The sequence below is a fragment of the Nyctereutes procyonoides genome, unplaced genomic scaffold, assembly GCF_905146905.1.
Source record: "Nyctereutes procyonoides isolate TBG_1078 unplaced genomic scaffold, NYPRO_anot_genome, whole genome shotgun sequence".
Lineage (NCBI taxonomy): Eukaryota > Metazoa > Chordata > Mammalia > Carnivora > Canidae > Nyctereutes > Nyctereutes procyonoides.
Genome location: NW_026575147.1, coordinates 12191961 through 12214256, shown reverse-complemented (window position 1 = coordinate 12214256; position 22296 = coordinate 12191961). Strand labels below are relative to the sequence as shown.

At 35.1% G+C, this 22296-nt stretch overlaps 1 protein-coding gene across 2 annotated transcripts in view; it reads left to right on the top strand.

Moving 5' to 3' along the window:
- TRIM33 (tripartite motif containing 33) overlaps window positions 1-22296 on the top strand; it is a 123101-nt gene that overhangs the window by 83629 nt on the left and 17176 nt on the right. For both annotated transcript variants that reach the window (XM_055312497.1, XM_055312496.1), the window contains exons 5-12: window positions 1576-1692; window positions 4419-4533; window positions 6603-6749; window positions 7220-7337; window positions 8725-8999; window positions 9774-9938; window positions 13872-14072; window positions 21092-21224. In XM_055312497.1, coding sequence (XP_055168472.1) covers window positions 1576-1692; window positions 4419-4533; window positions 6603-6749; window positions 7220-7337; window positions 8725-8999; window positions 9774-9938; window positions 13872-14072; window positions 21092-21224 — 1271 coding nt within the window. The remainder of the gene's footprint in view (window positions 1-1575; window positions 1693-4418; window positions 4534-6602; window positions 6750-7219; window positions 7338-8724; window positions 9000-9773; window positions 9939-13871; window positions 14073-21091; window positions 21225-22296) is intronic.

Here is a 22296-nt window from a genome sequence, read left to right as displayed (position 1 = left end):
TTCTAGCTAGTCATCCTGTTCTCTCTTCTTCAGATTTATTTTTTATATTTCTGTCTGACAATTTTCCTGGAACATAAATCAGATTATAACATCTTGGTTAGAACTTTTCAAGGGTTTCCCATTACTGAGAAGATAAAATCATTATACATTAGCATGGTATACCCAGCTCTTCACAGTCTGATTCGGGTTTTATTAATTATTATCTTATATTCTGACCTTTGCATGGCTTTCTTTTGGCAAAATTGAAGTGTTTGTAGTTCCCGAAATATACCTCTGTATTTAGCATAGGAAAAAACCATTCTGACTTCTCTGTGAAGCTTTCCTTGGTATTAAGACAGGCTGGCTTATGCGCTAGGTTCTTGTTGTGGATTATATATATATACCTCCACTATACCTGTTACCTCACAGTATGGTATTATTTTGTATGTGTGCCTATTTATTACAAGAATATGAACAGTAATGGATTTTTTTTTTTACTCATGTGACCCTAGCATACAGAAGAATCCCCACAATATTTGTTGACTTAATGAGTAATTTACACAAAGGAAATAAACCTAGGAAAGAAAACCATTCTACCTTCCTAGTAGCCAAAGAACTGTGGTCTCTACTATCAAGTCTAAATTTTCAGTATAATAATATTAGGAAATATTGACATGCACTACTCATGTTGACAAAGTAATAATAAAACTGGTGTTTGCGATTTTTAATTGCTATAATTCTTTTGGAAAAATTTGACTATATAGTATGGGGAGCTGAAAAATTGTTTCAAGTGGTGATTGTAAAGATAAGATAAAAGAGGTCAAATTGCATATACATTATGATTATACTTTTATATGTATATATTTTAAAAGATTTTATTTATTTGAGGTGAGAGAAAGCAAGCAGGGGGCAGGGCAGGGAGAGGGAGATGCAGGCTCAATCCCAGGACTCTGGGAATTTACATTACAGTGGTAATAGTGGTTTTATGATGTTAAAACTATGGATAGTTTTCCCACTTTTGAAAATATTTTCTGTAATGTTATATTTTATGGCTTAAAATGTACACAACTTATTCTGATATTTGGATTTTTTTAAAAAATGTAATTCTGAATCAAAATTCTTTTTTTTTTTCAAAATTTTTTTTTAATTTTTATTTTATGATAGTCACAGAGAGAGAGAGAGAGAGAGAGAGAGAGAGGCAGAGACACAGGCAGAGGGAGAAGCAGGCTCCGTGCACCAGTAGCCTGATATGGGATTCGATCCCGGATCTCCAGGATCGCGCCCTGGGCCAAAGGCAGGCGCCAAACCGCTGTGCCACCCAGGGATCCCCTGAATCAAAATTCTAATTTAAGAGCAGTTGAATGGTTTTTAAGTTAATTTTTTTTGGTCTTGTAAGGGTTTCTCTGGCTCAGGCCAAAAGGGAAGGATTGATAGTTATAAGTTGGTATTAAGATAAGGTGTGTGAGGCCAGCATAGCATGTTGATTATTTAAGTAAAGTCTTAAATTTGAGTCACGTAGCAATTTTTCACTTTTTAAGAATTTTAATAGTAGATTTTCTGTTTTAAATGTAGTGTTTTTTTGTTTGTGTGTTTAAGGTATCAGTTTTTGGAAGAAGCTTTTCAAAACCAGAAAGGTGCAATTGAGAATCTATTGGCTAAGCTTCTTGAGAAAAAGAATTATGTTCATTTTGCTGCTACTCAGGTGCAGAATAGGTAAGTGTGTTGCCTTAAAACCATAATTTCACTTTAAGAATTTTTAAATACAGTAGGTCCAGTTTAAACTTTGTGTTCCTTTTATATTAAGCATATATATAAAACATATTTTTGGAAGGGTAAATGCTCTAAGTTTGAGTTTGCATTATAATGTTTGTTAAGTAAGATTTAATTCACCAGTATTTTGAATACTCTTTACATTTTTTATTATTTTATAATCCGTAAAACTAGACTTTGTAAAAGCCTTAATTAACTGTGGAAAAAGCAATTAATACATTCAGAGTTGAATTAGAAAATTTAACTTTGTGGAAGACATAGTATAGAGTGTGAAGAATGGTGGGCAAATATGTACCTTCCCGTCTGTAAAGTAAGAATTGAAAATACTATTTCTCTTAGTAGTAGTAGTATAAGATTTACGACTAGCGGTTTGTGTCACATATTAAAACCCTCAAGATTTTAGCTATTTATTATTTTTATCAATAATAGCATCAATATTTTAAAATTTTATTCAGGTTCATTTCTAAATGAACTAAATTTACTGATAAGGCAAGTTGGAATCAGTTCCATAAATGAATACATATTGTTAGGTGAATACATCCTTGTTAGGTGAAGACTTGGTGTAGAAAAATGAACACTTGGATCTGGCATAATTAAAATCTGTGTATTCCTGGAGGTATGAGTAGAATCAATAAATATTTTTCAGTTTCACAAATATTGAGACTTAAAGTACTTCTAGAATGTTAAAATTAATTTATGATATTAAAAATGGCAATACTCAAATATTAAATAGATGAATGAAGAGTACATTATATATTAGACTATATATATATTAAATAGATGAATGAAGAGTACGTTATATATTAGACTATATATATATTATATTAGACTATAAGTACATTATATATTAGACTATAACTTTCATCTTAAGTGATACCAAAAGAAAATAAAGGTTACTCTGAGGTAATATGTAACAATGCAGTTGACCCTTGAACAACATGGATTTGAACTGAGAGGGTCCACTTATATGCAGATTTGTTTTCAATAAATACAACATTTTCTTTTCTCTAACTTGATTGTAAGAATATATAATACATTTAACATATAAAACATATTCATTGCCTGTTTATGTTACCAGTAAGGCTTCTAATCAGCAGTAGGCTATTAGCTAAGCTTTTGGGGAGTCAAAGGATATACATGGATTTTTGACTGCATGGAGTTAGGAGGAGTACCTAACCCCCCACTTTGCCCAAGGGTCAACTCTATATACTTTATATATGCTAATCATGGATGGTTAATTGTCATGAAAATGCCAGGATGTTTCAAAGTTACTGCTATGTTGGGTAATATTGGGGAGGGTAGCTATCTTTTCATAAATCACGGATGAATGTTCTTTTCAAGAAAAGGATAATGAGTTCATTTATATGGCAGTCCCATATTTTTATACAGATATTTTGTATGTATGTTTCTGAATCTGTATAGAAGTAGAACAAGAAGTTCATGTGTTAATGCAGAGGGTTGGGGAGATTAATGATTTCATATCCAGGAAGGTTTTTTTTTAAGTATTGAAATCTCCAGTAATACTTCCCTTTAGACACAGTGTGTAGACACAGTGTGTAATGACCTCCTATCTCCATTATTTAATGTACGTTGATTTGTTGTTCTTCACAATTGAATAGTACATGCTTGAATTTAATGAGAATCTGACTGTGGCTAACACTTCTCTTTTCACATGCTTACTGTTTCAGTCTTGGGCTGAATCATTTTAAGTTAGAATCCTACATTATCACTAGTAATTAGCACTCTTATTTTTAAAAATACATCTTCCACTTACTTTAGTAAGGATAGAATTGAATAAAATTTTCAAGTAAGTGCCCAAACAAGCACTGATGTATAGACGAAGGAAAATTACATTATTATTACTCAGACTGTCTTAAAGTTACTCAAATTTGAATTGGGCAAATAAAAGACATTTTAGAGATTGAAAGTGTAATAGTTTGTAAAGAAGTAGAATGTATAAAAGTTGAAGGCTAATTTCTTTGGTTGTTTAATATTATATGTATTTATATTGTTGTTTAATATTATATGTATTTATATTGGTGGGCTGCTCCCCTTCCCCCCCATAGGTATCAGCTATTTCATATCTGCAAACAAAACTTTCATCACCAAAATGGGAGCCTATACTTCTTCTAAAACACCTAACAACTCTTAACAAAATGAATTGAAGATGTTTTGGGAAGAACCTATGAAAGGGGGGGCATGTATCAGAACCAACATTTGAGGTGGTTAAGTTATAAGTGAAAATAAATTCTAAGTTTAATTCCTATTATTTCAACAGATAATTACTGTTTGCAACATTATTCTTTTGCACATTATTCTTGAAAAGCATTAAGCAAATCCGATGCGCCAGATTTGACATTAGACAGCAATTACGGAGTCAGATGTTTATATATCACATTCATGTCATAGGAACTAAAGGAGATTGCCATCTAGACTACTAAACAGGCCTTTATGAACTTAATTTAAAATTACTAAATATTTAATCTGTTCTTTGTATAAATAACTTGTTTCGACCAAATTGAGTGCTCAGATCTACCAAAACATAAGTTGTACATTTTGACAAAGGTTTTAATTATTCACTTAAGTGCCCAGTTGGATGAATTTCTGTAACAGTTGATTCAGAGACATAGGATAAGTTGATAACCTAATGATGCATTTCTCTTATTCAGGATAAAAGAAGTAAATGAGACTAACAAACGAGTAGAACAGGAAATTAAAGTGGCCATTTTCACCCTTATCAATGAAATTAATAAGAAAGGAAAATCTCTCTTACAGCAGCTAGAGGTATGGTTCAAAGCCAAAATAAAAACAAAGACTGCTTCTCTTGCGCTTTAGCTGTTTTAATGTTTATTGAAAGCTCTTTTAGATTGGTTGGGTGGGGGCATGGAAGTAAAGAAAATTAAAAACATTTAAAAATTTTCATTTCCTATTAGAAAATAGAGCTTTATTGAGTTAATTTGCAGCCCAATTTAATAATAACTGATTTTAGCTGTATAAATGAGGAGATAGTGTTGTCCTTTTAGAAATGAAAGAATTATTACTAAAGTGTGATACAAAACCAAGACAAAGCCAACCTGCTACATCCTCCCCAGCCCCTAAGATAGGGCCTCAATTTAACTTCTACACGTGAATGTATATTGGGAGTCTGCTTGAGTCATTTGTGTGTTTCATTTAAAAAATATTCCATAGTTTTGCTTAAAATGCTGCACATTTCAAAATTTATAAACTTTAAAATCACTGATAATTTTGTTGTATTGTTTTTGTGTTGCATAATCTGAGATTAATATGTAGATATAAATTTTTAGATAAGAATCCAGTTAATTTGTGAAATCCAAATTAAGTTTGAAACTACTGACCACAGTTCATTGGTTTTCCAAATTTGGTGCTCTTTAATAGGCTCAGATAATAATGGGGCTGTATTTTCTGCACCGCTAAATGGTAGCAATTTAAAATGTGTATTTGATTTTTTTAACTTCCATTACTATTAACCTCAGATTTTCTACAGTAGTTATTTTTTTCTGCTCCATTCCTTTATAGAACATTGTGTAAATACTAGACACATAGTTACACACAAATGAAAGAAATTCTGTTGGCAGTGTTATTTCTGAATTTTGTTTTTTTGAAAAATATCTTTTTATTAAGACTCAATTGTGAGATGAAAGTACTCTCACACATAAAGTTAGAGATCCCTTTTCTGTTGTACATCCAACCAGTGTATATAACTCTTAATAGATTTTTGTTTTTAAAAGGACTGTAAATGGAGAGCACCGGAGCAGCAACTATTTTTGATAACCTTTTACCTTACTGCAAATACATTTTAACTATAGGTGTAAAATAATGTTCTTAAACCATGTCAAGAACTTTTGAGTGAAAAGATGCCTCTTAATACTAAAATATACAAAAATACCAAATGGTAAATCTGCCACATACTCCTAATATGCTGAATTTAAACAATAGATGTTTTCTAGTAAATACATTCTTAAACTTCGTAAAATAGAGATTTATTTTCCTAAGCTTTGTAAAAGGGATGATTTCTAGGAAAGTTGTGAATCAGCTTCTATCAGTTGAATACTTTTATCCCTTGTTTTACATTACAAAATGAGCAACTTGTTTTCTTAGGAAAAAAATTTGTCCAGTAGATCAAGTTGAGGCATTAAGAAAATGGTTAAGTATCAACTATAGTTACGTTGTTTGGCGTACCTAATGTCGAAGTGTGTATAGAACATCACCTTTCGCTTCTGGGAATTTAAGTTCCCAGGTAGTTTATTTTTCCTTTGCAGCATTTCTCCCCCCGCCCATTGGTCCTTCAGCTCTTACTTACTTTCTTGTTCTTTATGAACTTTTGTCATTTCAAAACTTTCCCTAACTCTACTCTTAGAGTGTTGGAATTTACCTTTCTCATTTTGTCTTAAGTATTTAAAGGAATAGATTTTAACTTTAGCCTCATGCTACCCCAGTAGGTGGCAGTGGTAACAAAATTTTCTTTGGTCTGAAACGAATAGAGTTGAATATATCAAATTTCTAAATGTCAGCTCATTGTGTCATAGATTCTGTATGTTGGATCAGCCTAATAGATACTATTTTTAACAAAGACATTTTATCTTCTGAAGGAAAAGAGAGACGTCAACTAACAATTTCTGTATATGGAATATCCCTTGTTAGCTTAGAGAACAAAATTTTAGTTCCGCTTTTGTTAGTGACTTTTCTTTTGATCAGAAGCTTATTAAATAATGAAGTGCTTGTCAACTTATCCTAATTTTAAAAAATAATGTAGGAATTTGTTCATTTATAATAAGAATGGTGAGTTGAAATTTTCATATAGAATTCTTCACTGAACTCTTGTTCTGTTTCAGAATGTTACAAAAGAAAGACAGATGAAGTTACTACAGCAACAGAATGATATCACAGGCCTTTCCCGACAGGTGAAACATGTTATGAACTTTACAAACTGGGCAATTGCAAGTGGCAGCAGCACAGCACTACTGTACAGCAAGCGACTGGTGAGACACATAGTATATTTATGGTTTTAAATGGACTTGATGTTAACATACTTATATTCAGTTAACTGCACTTTTTTAAAGTATAGATTTTGTAGTTTTGCATATGTAATCACCACTATGTTAAAATACAGAAAATTTCCATCACCCACAAAAGCTTCCTTGTTCCCTTTACTCCTGACCCTAGGCAACCATTAGTCTGATTTCTTTTATTTTCTAGAATCTCATATGAATGGAACCAGACAGTATTTATTTTCCTGAAAATACCTGGTATCATAATGCAGTTTATCACCAGAATTGTCAGAAGTTCAAGCATGTGCATTTGATTGCTAATATAGATAGTCTTTTAAACGTGTACTGTCTCATCTGAGATTGACATTGTGGGGCTTGATGAGCTTTTAATGTCTTTATCATGTGTGATTTCTCAAGTGATACTTAAATTTTTAAGACTAATGTGAATTTTTTCCTTTAAGATTACTTTTCAATTGCGCCATATTTTGAAAGCACGGTGTGATCCTGTGCCTGCTGCTAATGGAGCAATTCGTTTCCATTGTGATCCCACCTTCTGGGCAAAGAATGTAGTCAATTTAGGTGAGAAATAATTAGTTTCATGAATATAACTGGGAACACTGAATTAGGAGAAAGTATCTAAAGCAAAGCTTAGATACTTAAATTCACTCTTACATGTAAACTTCTTGGAAAATATGTTCCTCATCGGAAACTCACTTGAGCTGTGTTCATAACATCTTTAAGAATGTTGAAAGTCTCCTAATTTTAGATTTAAAAAATGTTTATCATTGCTAACTACCCCCCCCATCTTTTAAAATTTCATGTCGAAAAGTTAGCAAATGGGCCTTTATTCTCTTGAAAGAGTTTATTAGATGCTTAGTAATTTGTATATTAGTTATACTAATTATCCACTGGAGGAGGACCTACAGGATGCTGATGTGTCTGAAAGTCAAATACTGAGGAATGTTCGAAAGCTAAGAATAGCTCTTTTCCACACGAAAGAGGAATGGACTTTATTCTTGTTGCTCCTCAGTGTGGACCTGTGGACCACAGGTGAAAGTTACAGGGAGTCAAACAGCTCAATTTAAAACAAAGACCAAAAACTTCCCAATTAGAACTGTCTACACATTGAGTAAAGTCACTTTCAAAATAGTCAAGTCCTCACCATTGGAAGTTGTAAAAGCAGAGGTGGATGGATTTCTGTAAAAAAGTAATTTTTGTGTATTTTAAAATTTGACTATAGCCTTAGATCAGGCGTTAGCAAACTTTGTATGGCATGGTAGCTAAGTTTTTTGTTTTTGTTTTTGTTTTTTACATTTTAAAGAGTTGTAAAAACAAATGAAAAAAAAAAAAAGAATATGTGACAGATCTTATGTAGCCTGCAAAGCCTAAATTACCTGACCCATCAAAGGAAATGTTTGCCAATTCTGCCTTACATCAGACCTTCCTAAAATTTGTTTTCTATTCCTAGAAAACAAGAGCTCTGTGAGAGGCAAGGAAAATTGTCATTTCTAGGGACATAAGTGGTTAAAACATTCCACGTTTCCACAGAAGACAGTTCTGGAGCAGTGTCATGCTCTCCCCTGCAGATTTTGGCAATTCAAAGGCAATGGCATCAGCATTAGCAATCTTAGGTTTCCTTGAATCTATCCAGGAGAATGGATTTTGACTGACTAGATGGGCCTCTTCTGATAATACCTCTTTCAGATCTTTAATTTTTTATGCATTTGTGTAAATAAAGAATAAGGGCAGGCGATATATTATTCTGAATAATCAAAAGTCAATTATTTGGCTTTGGACTTTTTCTGATCTTCATTATCTTTAAACCTAGCTTCTATCTCTGCTGAACTGTCAAAAGCTTTGAGTGCTGATAATTGTCAAAGGAAAGAGGAAAAGATAGTGACTAATCCACAAAGTAGATAATTTAATCGTTTATATGCAAATTATTCTCATTTTTTAAATCCTTCAGGTAATCTAGTAATAGAGAGTAAGCCAGCTCCTGGTTATACTCCTAATGTTGTAGTTGGGCAAGTTCCTCCAGGGACAAACCACATTAGTAAAACCCCTGGACAGATTAACTTAGCACAGCTTCGACTCCAGCACATGCAACAACAAGTATATGCACAGAAACATCAACAGTTGCAGCAGATGAGGATGCAGCAACCACCTGCACCTGTATCAACAACAACAACAACAACACAGCAGCACCCTAGACAAGCAGCCCCGCAGATGTTACAGCAACAGGTGAGTATTATATCATGCATGACATTATTGATAAAGATTATGAAGGCCTCAAGATTACACTTCTGTCCTGTATGGATGAATTTACACATTTCAAAGTTACTAGCAAGGACAAAGCTCAAACGTTAGAGTTTAAATGTTTCCTCTGGGTTTGGCAGGGATTTGGGGGAGATGTGAGGAAGGGCATTAAATACTTACATGGGAAACAAACTTGACTGTATACTTACTATACAGCACAAATTTTTATCATATTTTTTGTTTTCCACATGTGGTTTTGGGCCAGAGAACTAGGTAGTTTTTGCCTAAGATCTGGTAAGTTCTTATTTATTTAAGACAGTGATAGCGGGGAGGGTGAGAGGGAATCTGGAGTAGATTCGGTGCTGAGCACGGAGCCCCCATACAGGGCTTGATCCCATGACCCTGAGATCACAACCTTAGCCTCTTAGAAATTGGGAGTCGGACGCTTAACTGACTGAGCCACGCAGGCACCTCGATCTGATAAGTTCTTCAGGCATTTGTTCAAATCATTTCCATCCCTGTATCTTTCCTGATCTCCCCTTCCCCATCCAAATCAAAACCATTAATCCAGGTTTGGATAAATTAATGTTAATAAGTCTTACACACACCCCAAGAGGAAGAGATTGAGGCTAGAAATGGGGGAGAATGTAACTTACACTTTTTACTTTATGCCCTTCTGTCCTAATTTTTACAATATTTTATAATTGAAAGATAAGTTGATAAATATTATTACGTAAATGCAATTTCTACCTTTTTTAGCCTCCAAGATTGATCAGTGTGCAAACAATGCAAAGAGGCAACATGAACTGTGGAGCTTTCCAAGCCCATCAGATGAGATTGGCTCAGAATGCTGCCCGAATACCAGGGATACCCAGGCACAGCGGCCCTCAGTATTCCATGATGCAGCCACACCTCCAAAGACAAGTATGCCTAGAGTTACATTTGTAAGAATCATACAATTTTAAAACTAAAAGACATCATTTTTCTTAATCAGGTGGGGGGATGTATGGCCATTAATACCTTTGAGAATTTGATTAATGCTGTGTATCTTCTTGTCCCAGAAAAATACATATACACATGAATTCAATTTTAAGAGCTTCTTTAATGGCATTCCACTTATTATATACTATGCGTTAAGAACCTCTGCTCTAATACAGCCAGTTCATTTTACAGAAGTAAAAAACAGAGGAGCTTCTTATTTATTCATGATCACAAGAGGTAATGGTAAAGTCAAGTTTAGAACCTTTGTTTCCTGAAATTATTCCTATCCTCTTTTAATGCAGTGTTCGGAGCTAATCTATAAAAAAGGGCTTTGAAAACAATAGAGCTATGCTCTGTGTAATTTATTTATTTTTTGCTTCTCTCTGCTTATTTTTCTTTTAAGAATATAGATATGTCTACTCTTAAAAATAAGTGTATTTAGAAACACGTTTTCTAATTTTTGCCTAACAGGTTATATTAAACAGGAGTTAGGATTATAAAATCAGGCTACTTTTACATGTAGTTTCTAGTTATAAAATAATAAATTTCATTTCATAACCATTACAGTGATGTTTCTCAAAGTGTGCTTTAATGACCATCAAAATGACTATTGGGGGGGGGGGTCCTTGTCAGAAATAGGTTCTGAGCCTTAGTCACTGAATCAGGATTTCTAGGAGCAAAATACTCAGAAATATGTAAACTTCTACTAACTCAGATCAGTCAGCAGACTAAAGTTGGATAAGCAGTCCCAGAGCAGTGGTCCTTCAACTTTTAGACCCAAGTACCTCTGGAAAGACTTTTGAAAACTAGGCATTCCTTTACATTTAAAATTGACATTTAAAAGTTCTGTTATAAGTTTAAGTGGTTGCTGAGGACATAATTTCTTGCATATTGTAAATATTAACATTATAAAGTAAAACCCTTACATCATTCTTGTACACGAATCCACTAGAATCCCAAATACCATAGCAAGCTCTTTTTTGAAAATCAAAGTTTTATTCTCTCTTTTCTCCTTGGATTTGAATTACTCTTCTACTTTCTCTACAGAAATTTAATATAGTTACATTTGATAGACTCACAGATCAGTTAGTTGCAGTTTTCTGCAGGAAAAATGTCTCTCAATTTAAAAATTGTTAAATTTCCAGTGACAATAAGACTGTTATTAAGCTTAAAAAGATTTTTTTGGACTGAATTTTCATTACAATAATTCCTATACAATTGTTTAAATAGAAATATATTTACATGGTTTAAGACTATTAGGAAACATAAAAAAAATAAAATTCTTTTAGATACACATTTCTTTATGAGATATATGGAGCCTTTTCCCCCTTTGTATTCATTTATATATATATTTGTATGTCTGTTACTTACTACTGGAGTAAATGATAGTTCAACATCAATTTTTATTACTGTTTTTTTCCTGGTTTTTGTTTTCTCATGATGCTCAGGAAACTTGTTCACAAAAACATGTATCCGGGAATTAAAAGAATTTTCTCATTTTCCTCCATTATTTGAACTTTTGTAGATTATAAACTGAAACTCAAAATGAGATAATCAATACTACTTTTCAATCTTTTTATGATTTGATAGTTTCTTCATATCAGAACCCATTCAGGGATTTGTTACCAGGTTTTTCAGCTGAGCACTTTTTCATCAACTTGAAACTCATACCTTTGCTTGTCATTCTGAGAGTATTTTCTGCCTTTGGGCAGGATGCTAGATAAGATTAGGAATGGGTCAGAGGTATACTGTTTTGGGGCTGGGGGTTGAAAGGCAATTGTGAAAGAAGTAGAAGAGGAGAATCTGTAGTGTAGACTCTTGCACATTCCTGGGGAAACCGTATTTTCTTTAGAAAAAAAAAAACATAATGAAGGTTGAAGATCTGGACATTAATTTCCTTAAAGATACTCACATACCCATGTACCCATTAGTATGTGGAAAGCCCTCAAATATTAACAGGGGTTTAAATAAAATTTAAAATATATATATATATATATTACCAAGGGGCAGGTATACCTTGGAAGAGTGCAAAAGCTCCAGAATCAGATGTTAGGGCTCCTGTAGAAATCATTGGATGTTAGAATTTTACATGTTTAAATTTCTAATTTTTTTTATATGTGTGTAATTTGTTTCCCAAAGATTTTTGCCTATGTTATCTTAAAGGTGATTCTCCTAACAGTCCCTCACAATGAAGCAAGTGAGGTATTATCCACATTTCTAAATTACTGAGATTATGGATTTGCCCGAAGTCGCAGAGTATTACAGTTAGGAATTGATGTTGTATTTCTGTTTGTACATTTTTTGTTTTTTTCTACCATATCAATTATATAGTGCATAACTACACGATCTTTTTTCGCAGTTATTTGTGTTTTTAAAAATACAAAAGGGCCAAAGAGGAATATAGATAGAGCAGAGGTTTTACTGGTCTGATGTTTGAAAACTTTAGGGGCTTCCAGATCATCTATTTATACACATCTTTGTTCTGAAATAACATCATATCACCAGGTTGACGGGTTGAAAATGATTGGCAAGTCTACCTTTTTCTAAATACTACACAGAAATGAGTAGGAAAATGTAAAAGCCTAAATTTGAATATTTTTGTATGAGTTGGAGAAGGCTTTACTCTCTTTTCCAGTTTTATTAACAATTCATTTATATCACTGTATAAATTTAAGACTTACAGCATAATGGTTTGATTTAAATATTTTGCAAAATGATTGTCTCAATAGATTCTGCTAACATCCATCATGTTATATAGACACAATTAAAAAATTTTTTTTCCCTCGTAATAAATCTTAGGATTTACTTTTTTTACCTTTCAAATTTTTTATTTAATTTCTAATTAGTTAGCATATAGCACAATATTGGTTTCAGAAGTAGAATTCTGTAATCATCACTTACGTTACAGCACCCAGTGCTTTAATACATAACAGTGCCCTCTGTAATACCCATGACCCATGAAGCCCATCCCCCACCTACCCCGCTTTATTAACCCTCAGTTTGTACCTTTAAGAGTCTCATGGTTTGTTACCTCTCTCTTTTTTTCTTTTTTTTTCTCCCCTCCCATGTGTTCTTCTGTTTTGTTTCTTAAATTCCACATATGAATGAAATCATATGGTATCTGTCTTTTTCTGACTGACTTATTTTGCTTAGGATAATACACTCTGGCTCTGTGTATATCATTACAAATGGCAAGATTTCATTCTTTCTGATAGCTGATATTCCGGTGTGTGTGTGTGTGTGTGTGTGTGTGTGTGTGTGTGTGTAAATACCACATCTTTAGGTTTTACTTTCTTAACAGCTTTCCTGTATATCACATACGGTGTTAGAACTGTGGTCATATTTTATATGTATCACGGTACCTAGTACTTTTTATCTTATAACTGGAAGTTTGTACCTTTTCCCTTTTGCCCTTCAGTTCCCCCTTCTCCCATCCTCCACCTCTGGAAACCACAAGTCTGAACTCTTTTTCTATGAATTTGTTTTTCAGATTCCGTATACAAATGAGATCATACAGTATTTATATTTCTCTGTCTTACTTCACTTAGCATAATGCCTTCAAGGTCCATCAATACTGTGGCAAATGATAGAATTGCCTCATTTTTTATGGCTGAAAAATATTCTGTTGTGTATACAAACACACCCATGGACAGACACAGTCATACATACCACATCTTCTTTGTCTATTTATCTATTCATGGACACAGATTTCTTCTGTGTCTTGGCTCTTGTTAAGGTAGTGCTTACTTCTTTGTTTCTCAGTCACAAGTATCAGACACTTGTGTATCCTTCCTAAACTGAAAATTGTTGTGAAGTATAGTTCATATTAAAATATCTTGGCAGATCAAGTAATGATAACATCTTTTTTCCTAACAGCACTCAAACCCAGGGCATGCTGGACCCTTTCCTGTTGTGTCGGTGCACAACACCACAATTAATCCAACCAGTCCTACTACAGCTACGATGGCAAATGCAAATCGAGGCCCCACCAGTCCATCTGTTACAGCAATAGAGCTAATTCCCTCAGTTACCAATCCTGAAAACCTTCCGTCACTGCCAGATATTCCACCCATACAGGTTTGTATTTAAGTGGATGAGAGATTTAAAGCCTCCTGTTAATTAGAGAGTTAAGGGTCTTCTTTTCTCTTTCTTTCTCTTTCCTTTTCCTTTCAGGAATGTGTTTTGAAGTTTCCAAAGAGTAGAGTATAATATTTGATTTTTTAAAGTTATGTGTGCTAAAACTAGCATACCTCAACATTTTAAAGTAATAAGATAATCAGATTTGCTAATCTTTCTGCCACTTGCCAGCGGGCAAGCCTTATATATTAGATAAAGCACTCCTGCTATGAGTCTGAATCCAGAGAGGAGAGGAGACCCAGGACCACAATGTGGTCACATCTTATGTTAGGTCCAAAAGGGATGGTGTACCCCTTGTGCAAACAGGTTGGACTGAGAAAGAGGTTGGAAGGTCTAGATAACAGGCAGTTGCAGTTGGTGGGGGTGGTGTATACTGAGAGAGGAAGTGATGAAGAGTAGAAGATAAAAAAGGTAAAAGGCCTCTGAGGTTTCTCTTCCTTTCACCTGTAGCATTTTCCTGGAAAAAAAAAAAATCTTGCAGTGCATTCTGAAATTTCATGAATTCATTTGAATTAAAAGCATTTTATTAAAAATTTTTGTGGGGAGTGGTACCTGGGTGGCTCAGTTGGTTAAGCATCCAACTCTTATTTATTTATTTATTTATTTATTTATTTATTTATTTATTTATTTATTTATTTATTTATTTACCTACTTACTTATTTATTCATTCATTCATTCATTCATTCATTCATTCATTCATTCATTTATTTATTTATTTATTTATGATAGTCACACACACAGAGAGAGAGAGGGAGAGACACAGGCAGAGGGAGAAGCAGGCTCCATGCACCGGAAGCCCGACGTGGGATTCGATCCCGGATCTCCAGGATCGCGCCCTGGGCCAAAGGCAGGTGCTAAACCACTGCGCCACCCAGGGATCCCAGCATCCAACTCTTGATTTCAGCTCAGGTCATGATCTCATCATTCTGAGATCAGGCCCTGCATCAGGCTCCTTGCTGAGCATGAAGGCTGCTTGGGAGTCTTGCTCTCCCTTCTCCTCTCTGTGTCCACTTGAGCGTGTGCTCTCTCTCTCTCTCAAATAAATAATTTTTAAATGCGACATACAAACTTTTAAATACAAAAGTAATAGAGGAAAACAATCATTCATTTATATTAAAGGAAAAACAGACTAGAAAAAATTTTGTCTTAAACACCTGGCTGGCTCCATCGGTGGAGCATGCAACTCTTGATCTTGGGGTTGTGAGTTCAAGCCCCACATTGGGTGTAGAGATTACTTAAAAAAAAAAAATCTTAACAAATCCACCTTATTGCAGCTTACTTACAGTTGCATTTAACTGAGCTCTGTTGCTGTGAAGAATATAGCTCATGCACAGTTAGGGATGGATGATTTGTACATTTTTCAGGTATTCACTGAACACTACATACATATAACACATTAAATTTGAAACAGGTTTAATTAATGATTCCCAGATATACTTTATTTTGTTGATAATTTGGAAGTGGTTAAGAGAAGAATACATGATTCTGGCTTATGAATTGTGTAATGAACCCAGCCTAGACTCGTGGACACCAGGTCTTCTCCACTTCTCTTTAGACATCAGATAGGTTTTGGGTACTTGTTTGGAAAATTCTCTGGGTAATATGACATGCCAATACTTGTCGTGCTTGTCAAAATACTTGTTTAGGTTGGTAGGTCTGCTTGTGGGCCATCCTGAGGGTGAGTGGAAACAGTAAGGCACCAAGAGTGGGCATAGCACACTGCATGTCTGCATCAAGCCAAGGCAATGACTTGACAAAAAGCATTTTATTTATAAATTTAAATATAACCTTTGAAGTAAAAAAAAAATTTAAAGTATTTATTCATGAGAGACACAGAGAGAGGCCAGACAGAAGCAGGCTCCCTGTGGGGAGGCTGATACAGGACTCAATCCCAGGACCCCAGGATCATGACCTGAGCCAAAGGCAGATGCTCAGTCACTGAGCCACCCAGGTGTCTCTAACCTTTGAAGTTATACCAAGTCATCATCTCATGCATTGTGTAAGTTACTCAGAATCAAGGGTCACCATAGGAGCAAAGAGCAGTGAAATTACTAAGACACTGGGGCCCTTGATTGCCTTTTAATATTTTAATATATTTAATGGGTTTTATTAGAGTTAGTTTTAAAGGATGTTTCTTTAACTTCAAGTTGTATTGGTGCTGAGAGGACTAGACCATATAGAATGGGAAACGTGGGAACATATCTATACAAAATAAAATTTCTTAAGATTTATTTATTTATTAGAGATCGCCGCTTGAACAGGAAGAGGGGCAGAGGGAATGAATCTCAAGCAAACTCCCTGCTGAGCGTGGATCCTAAAGCAGGGCTCCATTCAATACCCTGAGATCATGACCTAAGCCACAGTCAGGAGTCAGATGCCTACCTGACTGAGCCATCCAGGTGCCCCTAAAAAGTAGAATTTCTGAGTTATAAGCTTATAGTTTACAAACTACTTTTCACAGGCTGTATAGCAGTTTAATATGTAAAACCATCTTATGATAAGTGCTATCCCTATTTTATGGATGAGAGTAAGAAAGGTTAGTGACTAGTCACCCAGTACATGGAAAAGTTGGAATTCAAAGCTCAGGCTTCTGATTACAAGTCTGGTTTTCTCCCCACTGTCCATAGAGATAGTAGGGAGGTAGTTCAGGATTGTAGGCCTGGAAAGAAAGGTACAGTATTAAGAGACATGTACAGTGTTAAAAGAATTATTCAGGTCTTGCTTAAATACTTAGTATATGCTAAAGTCCTTGGGGACTGAGAATAAAAAGATAAATAAGGCTTGGTTCCAGGTCTTAAAAAAACTTTCAAAAGGAAAAGGAAGTATACTAATATTTTACTTAGTGTAATTTGCTCATGCTACTCTGATCTTCGTTTGGTGCTGACAGAGATCAGATGGAAGAAGTATAGATGCTACACATCTTTGAAAAGCTGGCATCATATTAAGTTTCCTTTTTATCACCTACTATTAAAGGTTGAAATATAATTCACATACCAGAAAATCCAATTTTTAAAAATGAACAGTTCACTGGTTTTTAGTATATGCACAAGATTGTGAACCATTACCGTTATTTCCAGAACATTTTTATTACCCCAAAAGAAACCCTATCCATTAAGCAGTCATGTTTCCTTCTTTCCCACCCCTGGAAACCACTGATTTACTTTCTGTTTCTATGTTTTTGCCTCTTTTAGACATTTTGCATGAGTGGGATTATAATACATGGCCTTCTGTGTCTGGCTTCTTTCACTTAGCAGTGTTTTCCAGGTCCATCCATATTGTAGCCTACATCAGTACTTAATTCCTTTTTATGGCTGAGTATTCTGTTGTATGGATACAGCATGTTTGTTTATGGGTTCATCTGTTGATGGACATTTGAGTTTCTAGTTTATAGCTGCTAGGAATAATGCTGCTGTGAACAGATTATACAAGTGTTTGCATAAACACAGGTTATTGGTTCTCTGTCGTAAATTTCCAGGAGTGGAATTGCCATGTCATATATTGTATGTGTAAGCTTTTGAGGAATTGCCAAACTGTTTTCCACAGTGGAGGCTGCATTTTATGTTCCTGCCAACATTGTTTGAGGATTTCAGTTTTTACACATTCTTGCCAACACTTGTGACTGTCCTTTACTTTTAAAAATAGAGGTGGTTACCATGAAAGCACATCTATAGTAAGAAATAGTTAACCATATGAACCAAGAACAGAAAGGGAAAGAAACCTATCCTCTCTTTAAGAATCACTTGCTTTCTCTCCTATCCTTTACTTTTCATGGTATAGTAAGAATAAACCTGACAGAGGCTACACAGGAAGTAAACAGGATAGCATTAACTGTGTGATGTAAGTCAGAAGTAAATTCAAAGGCAGTTTTGGAGTTTTGTTGATATATCTTAATAGTAGTTATGATAGCCATCAAGTATGGATTAGAAGGTGATTTAAATAGAATTCTCTCAACCTAAATTACATTTTATTTTGAACTGTTGCCTATCTCCAGCATAGTGATAATGCATGTTTGTAATTTACACCTTGAGTTGATACATGATGAACCTGAGTACTTTTTTTTTTAAATTTTTATTTATTTATGATAGTCACACAGAGAGAGAGAGAGAGAGAGAGAGAGAGAGGCACAGACACAGGCAGAGGGAGAAGCAGGCTCCATGCACCGGGAGCCCGACGTGGGATTCCATCCCAGGTCTCCAGTATCGCGCCCTGGGCCAAAGGCAGGCGCCAAACCACTGCGCCACCCAGGGATCCCCTGAATACTTTTTGAATACATAAATGAATATTAGATTCTGTTCAGATTTGATTATAATTAATAGCTATGATCCTTTTTTTTTAAGATTTTATTTAAAGAGAGCACATGTGAGTGCAGGGGGGTGGGGCAGAGGGAGAGGGAAAGAGAATGTTAAGCAGAACTCCACACTAAGACATGGGGCTCAGTCTCAGGACTCTGAGATTAGGAACTTGAGCTGAAATCAAAAGTTGGATGCTTAACTGAATGAGCTACCCAGGTGCCCCAGTTGATGTAATATTCTAATGATTTATTCTTTATAAAGAATTTTTCAGGGCAACTGGGTGGCTCAGTTTTTAAGCATCTGCCTTCAGCTCAGTCACCATCTCAAGTTCCCAAACCCCACATTGGACTCTCTGCTCATCAGGGAGTCTGCTTCTCCCTCTCCTCCTCCCTCCTCCATTCCCTCCTCCCCCCCTGCTTGTGCTCTTTCTGTCTCAAATAAATAAATGAAATCTCTTAGAAGAATTTTTCATATTTGACATACTTAGCAACTATTTATCTGGACTGTATTGGATATTATGACATTTTGGGAAAACTGTATTTCTGATACTCATATGTAGATTTAAATGTTACGGGATACCCATTTCTGTACTGTGCTCCTAGTACTGTCTAAATGAATCAGTCTTTCCTCCCCATCTTTACCAATCTGCTGGGTAAAAAGATATTATTGATTTCATTTACATTTGGTTTATTTGTGTGCTTGGTTGCCTTTTCTTAAGTTTCAGTGATCATTTGTATTTCTTCTGTGGATTGTCTTTTTCCTTTTAATTCATAGAAATTATATAACATATAATCTATGTAGTTACTCAAGGATGCTCAGAAAACACTGATGTAATGAATTAATGTTTTTCAAGTTAGACTTATAACTTTATTAATGCTGAGTCTTCATCCAGGTCTAGTGAAACCTGGGGGAGAATGCTTCAACTAATATTTCCCTGTTGGAGGCTGTAGTGACATTATGGAGGCCCTTTTATGTACTTCCACTTTGCCTCTTCCTAATCAGTCCTGTCTTCTAGCCTTAGGCCTATCTGGCCAGAGATATAAATTGCAGGTAGGAGAGTATAGAAGGAATGGGAGTAGAGGTTATAGGTAATCTGGGACTTTCCTGTCTGTTTTGAATCATCCCCTCCTCTGTGTTCATGTGTGACATTGTCCCAATTTCCATCTGTGGCCCATATTATGAGCTCACCCTCCAGAAATCCTCCAGTTGACTAGTTGCAGCTAGGAATTCTCCTAAAGTTACAGCTTACAAGTGAACTCTCTGCCAACAGCTGTGATCACCGGGCAGGCACAACTCCTCATAGAGCCCTTCATTGCCCCCCTTTTGAGCCCACTGCCTGTTCCCACATTTAGCCCTTTATGTTTTCTGATAGGAGGTTTTTTAAGGGCTTTAATGAGAAAGACCTATTTATTTTTTAGAAGAGTCCTCCCTTGGCCTGTGTGTGGTATGTTGTGAGCTGGTTTATTTTGATCATTTTTCTATCAGTTCGATTCTACCTTGCTTTATTTCTGTAATTTTCTTTAAAGTTTCTACTTTGATGACATCCTTTTCTATTTTATAACCATGAAAATGAGTGCAATTTTGAGAAGAAAGGAAAGAAGTAAATGTATGTGTTTTCTGTCTTGAATAAGAAGTAGATTTGCATAAAAGGTAATCTTGCCTCTGATGGGAGAGAAGATTAAAAGGCCAAGTATGAGCACAAGGAGACCGATAAGCAAGATTTTCACTTATTTAAGAATAGTTTGCTTTTTTTGGAATAGTGTAAAATTTTTCTTAAGGTAATTTTCATAATTATATAGTATTTACTGTTTCTTACATACATATCGTTTCACCATTACAGTTCTTCAGCATATTTGGGAGGTTTTAAGAGTGGAAGTTGATGTTTAGGTAGTCTGGCCCTCTGGCTTTAACCTGCTGCCCTGCCTGTAAGTGAGAAAAGGGCTCATTCTCCTGTGGGCTGCCCCTGTGTAATAAGGGGCCCTATATCCCAGGCTAAGGGTTTTTTTTCTGAGTGTAGTCTTTTTAAAGTTTTTTAAACCATGGTTTAAAGGCATGAGGGATCCCTGGGTGGCTCAGTGGTTTAGCGCCTGCCTTCAGCCCAGGGAATAATCCTGGAGTTCCGAGATCTATTCCCACAGTGGGCTCCCTGCATGGAGCCTGTCCCTCCCTCTGCCTGTGTCTCTGCCTCTCTCTCTCTCTGTGTCTCTCATACATAAATAAATAAAATCTTAAAAAAAAATAAAGTTAGACATGGACATGATTAAATTTCTATTCAGGTGAATGATTCTGACAGGATTATGAATGCTGAAACAGAGGAAGACTAGATGGACAAGGATGTTGATAAGTAGGGTTCTTCATCAACTTTGAGAAAAGACAAAAGTGTCAGTATATGTCAGAGCTGTTTTATTTTCATAGTTGAACATGAAGGGTTTATTGGATTATTGGGTTTTGTCTTGAGCTACCTCAGGTATTTGCTGAAATTATAGATTTGTTCACAAAAACTTTAAACTCGGTGGGTCCTCAGGAGAGGCTAAAGAAACAACAGTTAAGCCAAATTTGATACTATAATCTGTTAGTAAACTGTGAACATAAGCAATTATACTAATGAAAGTAATAGCTTCTCTGCTTTAATCAAAGCAAATTTATCATTTCATTCTTTCTCTTTAGTTGGAAGATGCTGGTTCAAGTAGTTTAGATAATCTACTAAGTAGATACATCTCAGGCAGTCACCTACCCCCACAGCCTACAAGCACCATGAATCCCTCCCCAGGACCCTCTGCTCTGTCTCCAGGATCATCAGGTAAAGCCATCAGAGGTGGCATTTCTTTTGTTACAGCCGACCCTCAAACAACACAGGTTTGAACTGCATGTATCCACAAATATGTGGATTCTTTTTGATAAGTGCAGTAATGTAAATGTATTTTCTCTTCCTTCCTTTCTCTTCCGTTTTCTTAATAACGTTTTCTTTAGCTTACTTTATTATAAGAATGCAGTATATAATATATGTACTGTACCAAATATAGGTTAATTGGTATCGATACGGCTTCTAGTCAATAAATAGATAAATAAATAATAATAATTAATAATAAATATCTCTTAGGAGATATATTTTTAGGGAGTCAAAGGTTGTATGTCATTTTTGATTGCACCATTGAGGGGGTCAATGTCCCAAACATATTATTTAAGGATCAACTGTACATGTATTAGAGTTCTCTAGGAAGACAGAACCAATAGGAGGTATGTGTGTAGAGTAAGTGAAGTTTTACAGAACTGGCTCAAATGACTGTTAGGACTGGCAAGCTATAGGGCAGGTCAGCGGGCTGGAGACTCAGGGCAAAGCTGATGTTACAGGCTTGGGTCTGGAGGTGAAATTCCTTCTTCTGGGGACCTCAATTTTTTCAGGTCTTCAGCTGATTGGATGAGACCCACCCACATTGTGGAGGTTGGTAGGCTTAGGCAGAATCTACTGATTAAAATGCTAATCACATCTAAAAATACCTTCATAGCAACATCTAGACTGGTGTTTGGCCAAACAACTGGGTAGCTATATTCTAACCAAGTTGACACATAAAATTAACCATCATAATATCAGGCCATTTTTTTTTTCCTGACTGCTTTTTCTAATTATTTTTCTTCAGATACTGCTGGCAATTTTCACCTAACTGAAATAATATATATCTGTAGTATTTACTGTTCAGAGTTGTTAATTACCTCTCCTCAATCCCCAGCTGTATTCTTGTTCTTTGCTGGATTTATAGATGCATTTGCTTACCATGTCTTACATTTTATAATATAGATGGTCAGTTGAAGAGTTCTTTGGTTTCATACTGAGTTTAAAACTTGTAAGATAATGAAAAATTGAAAAAAATTTT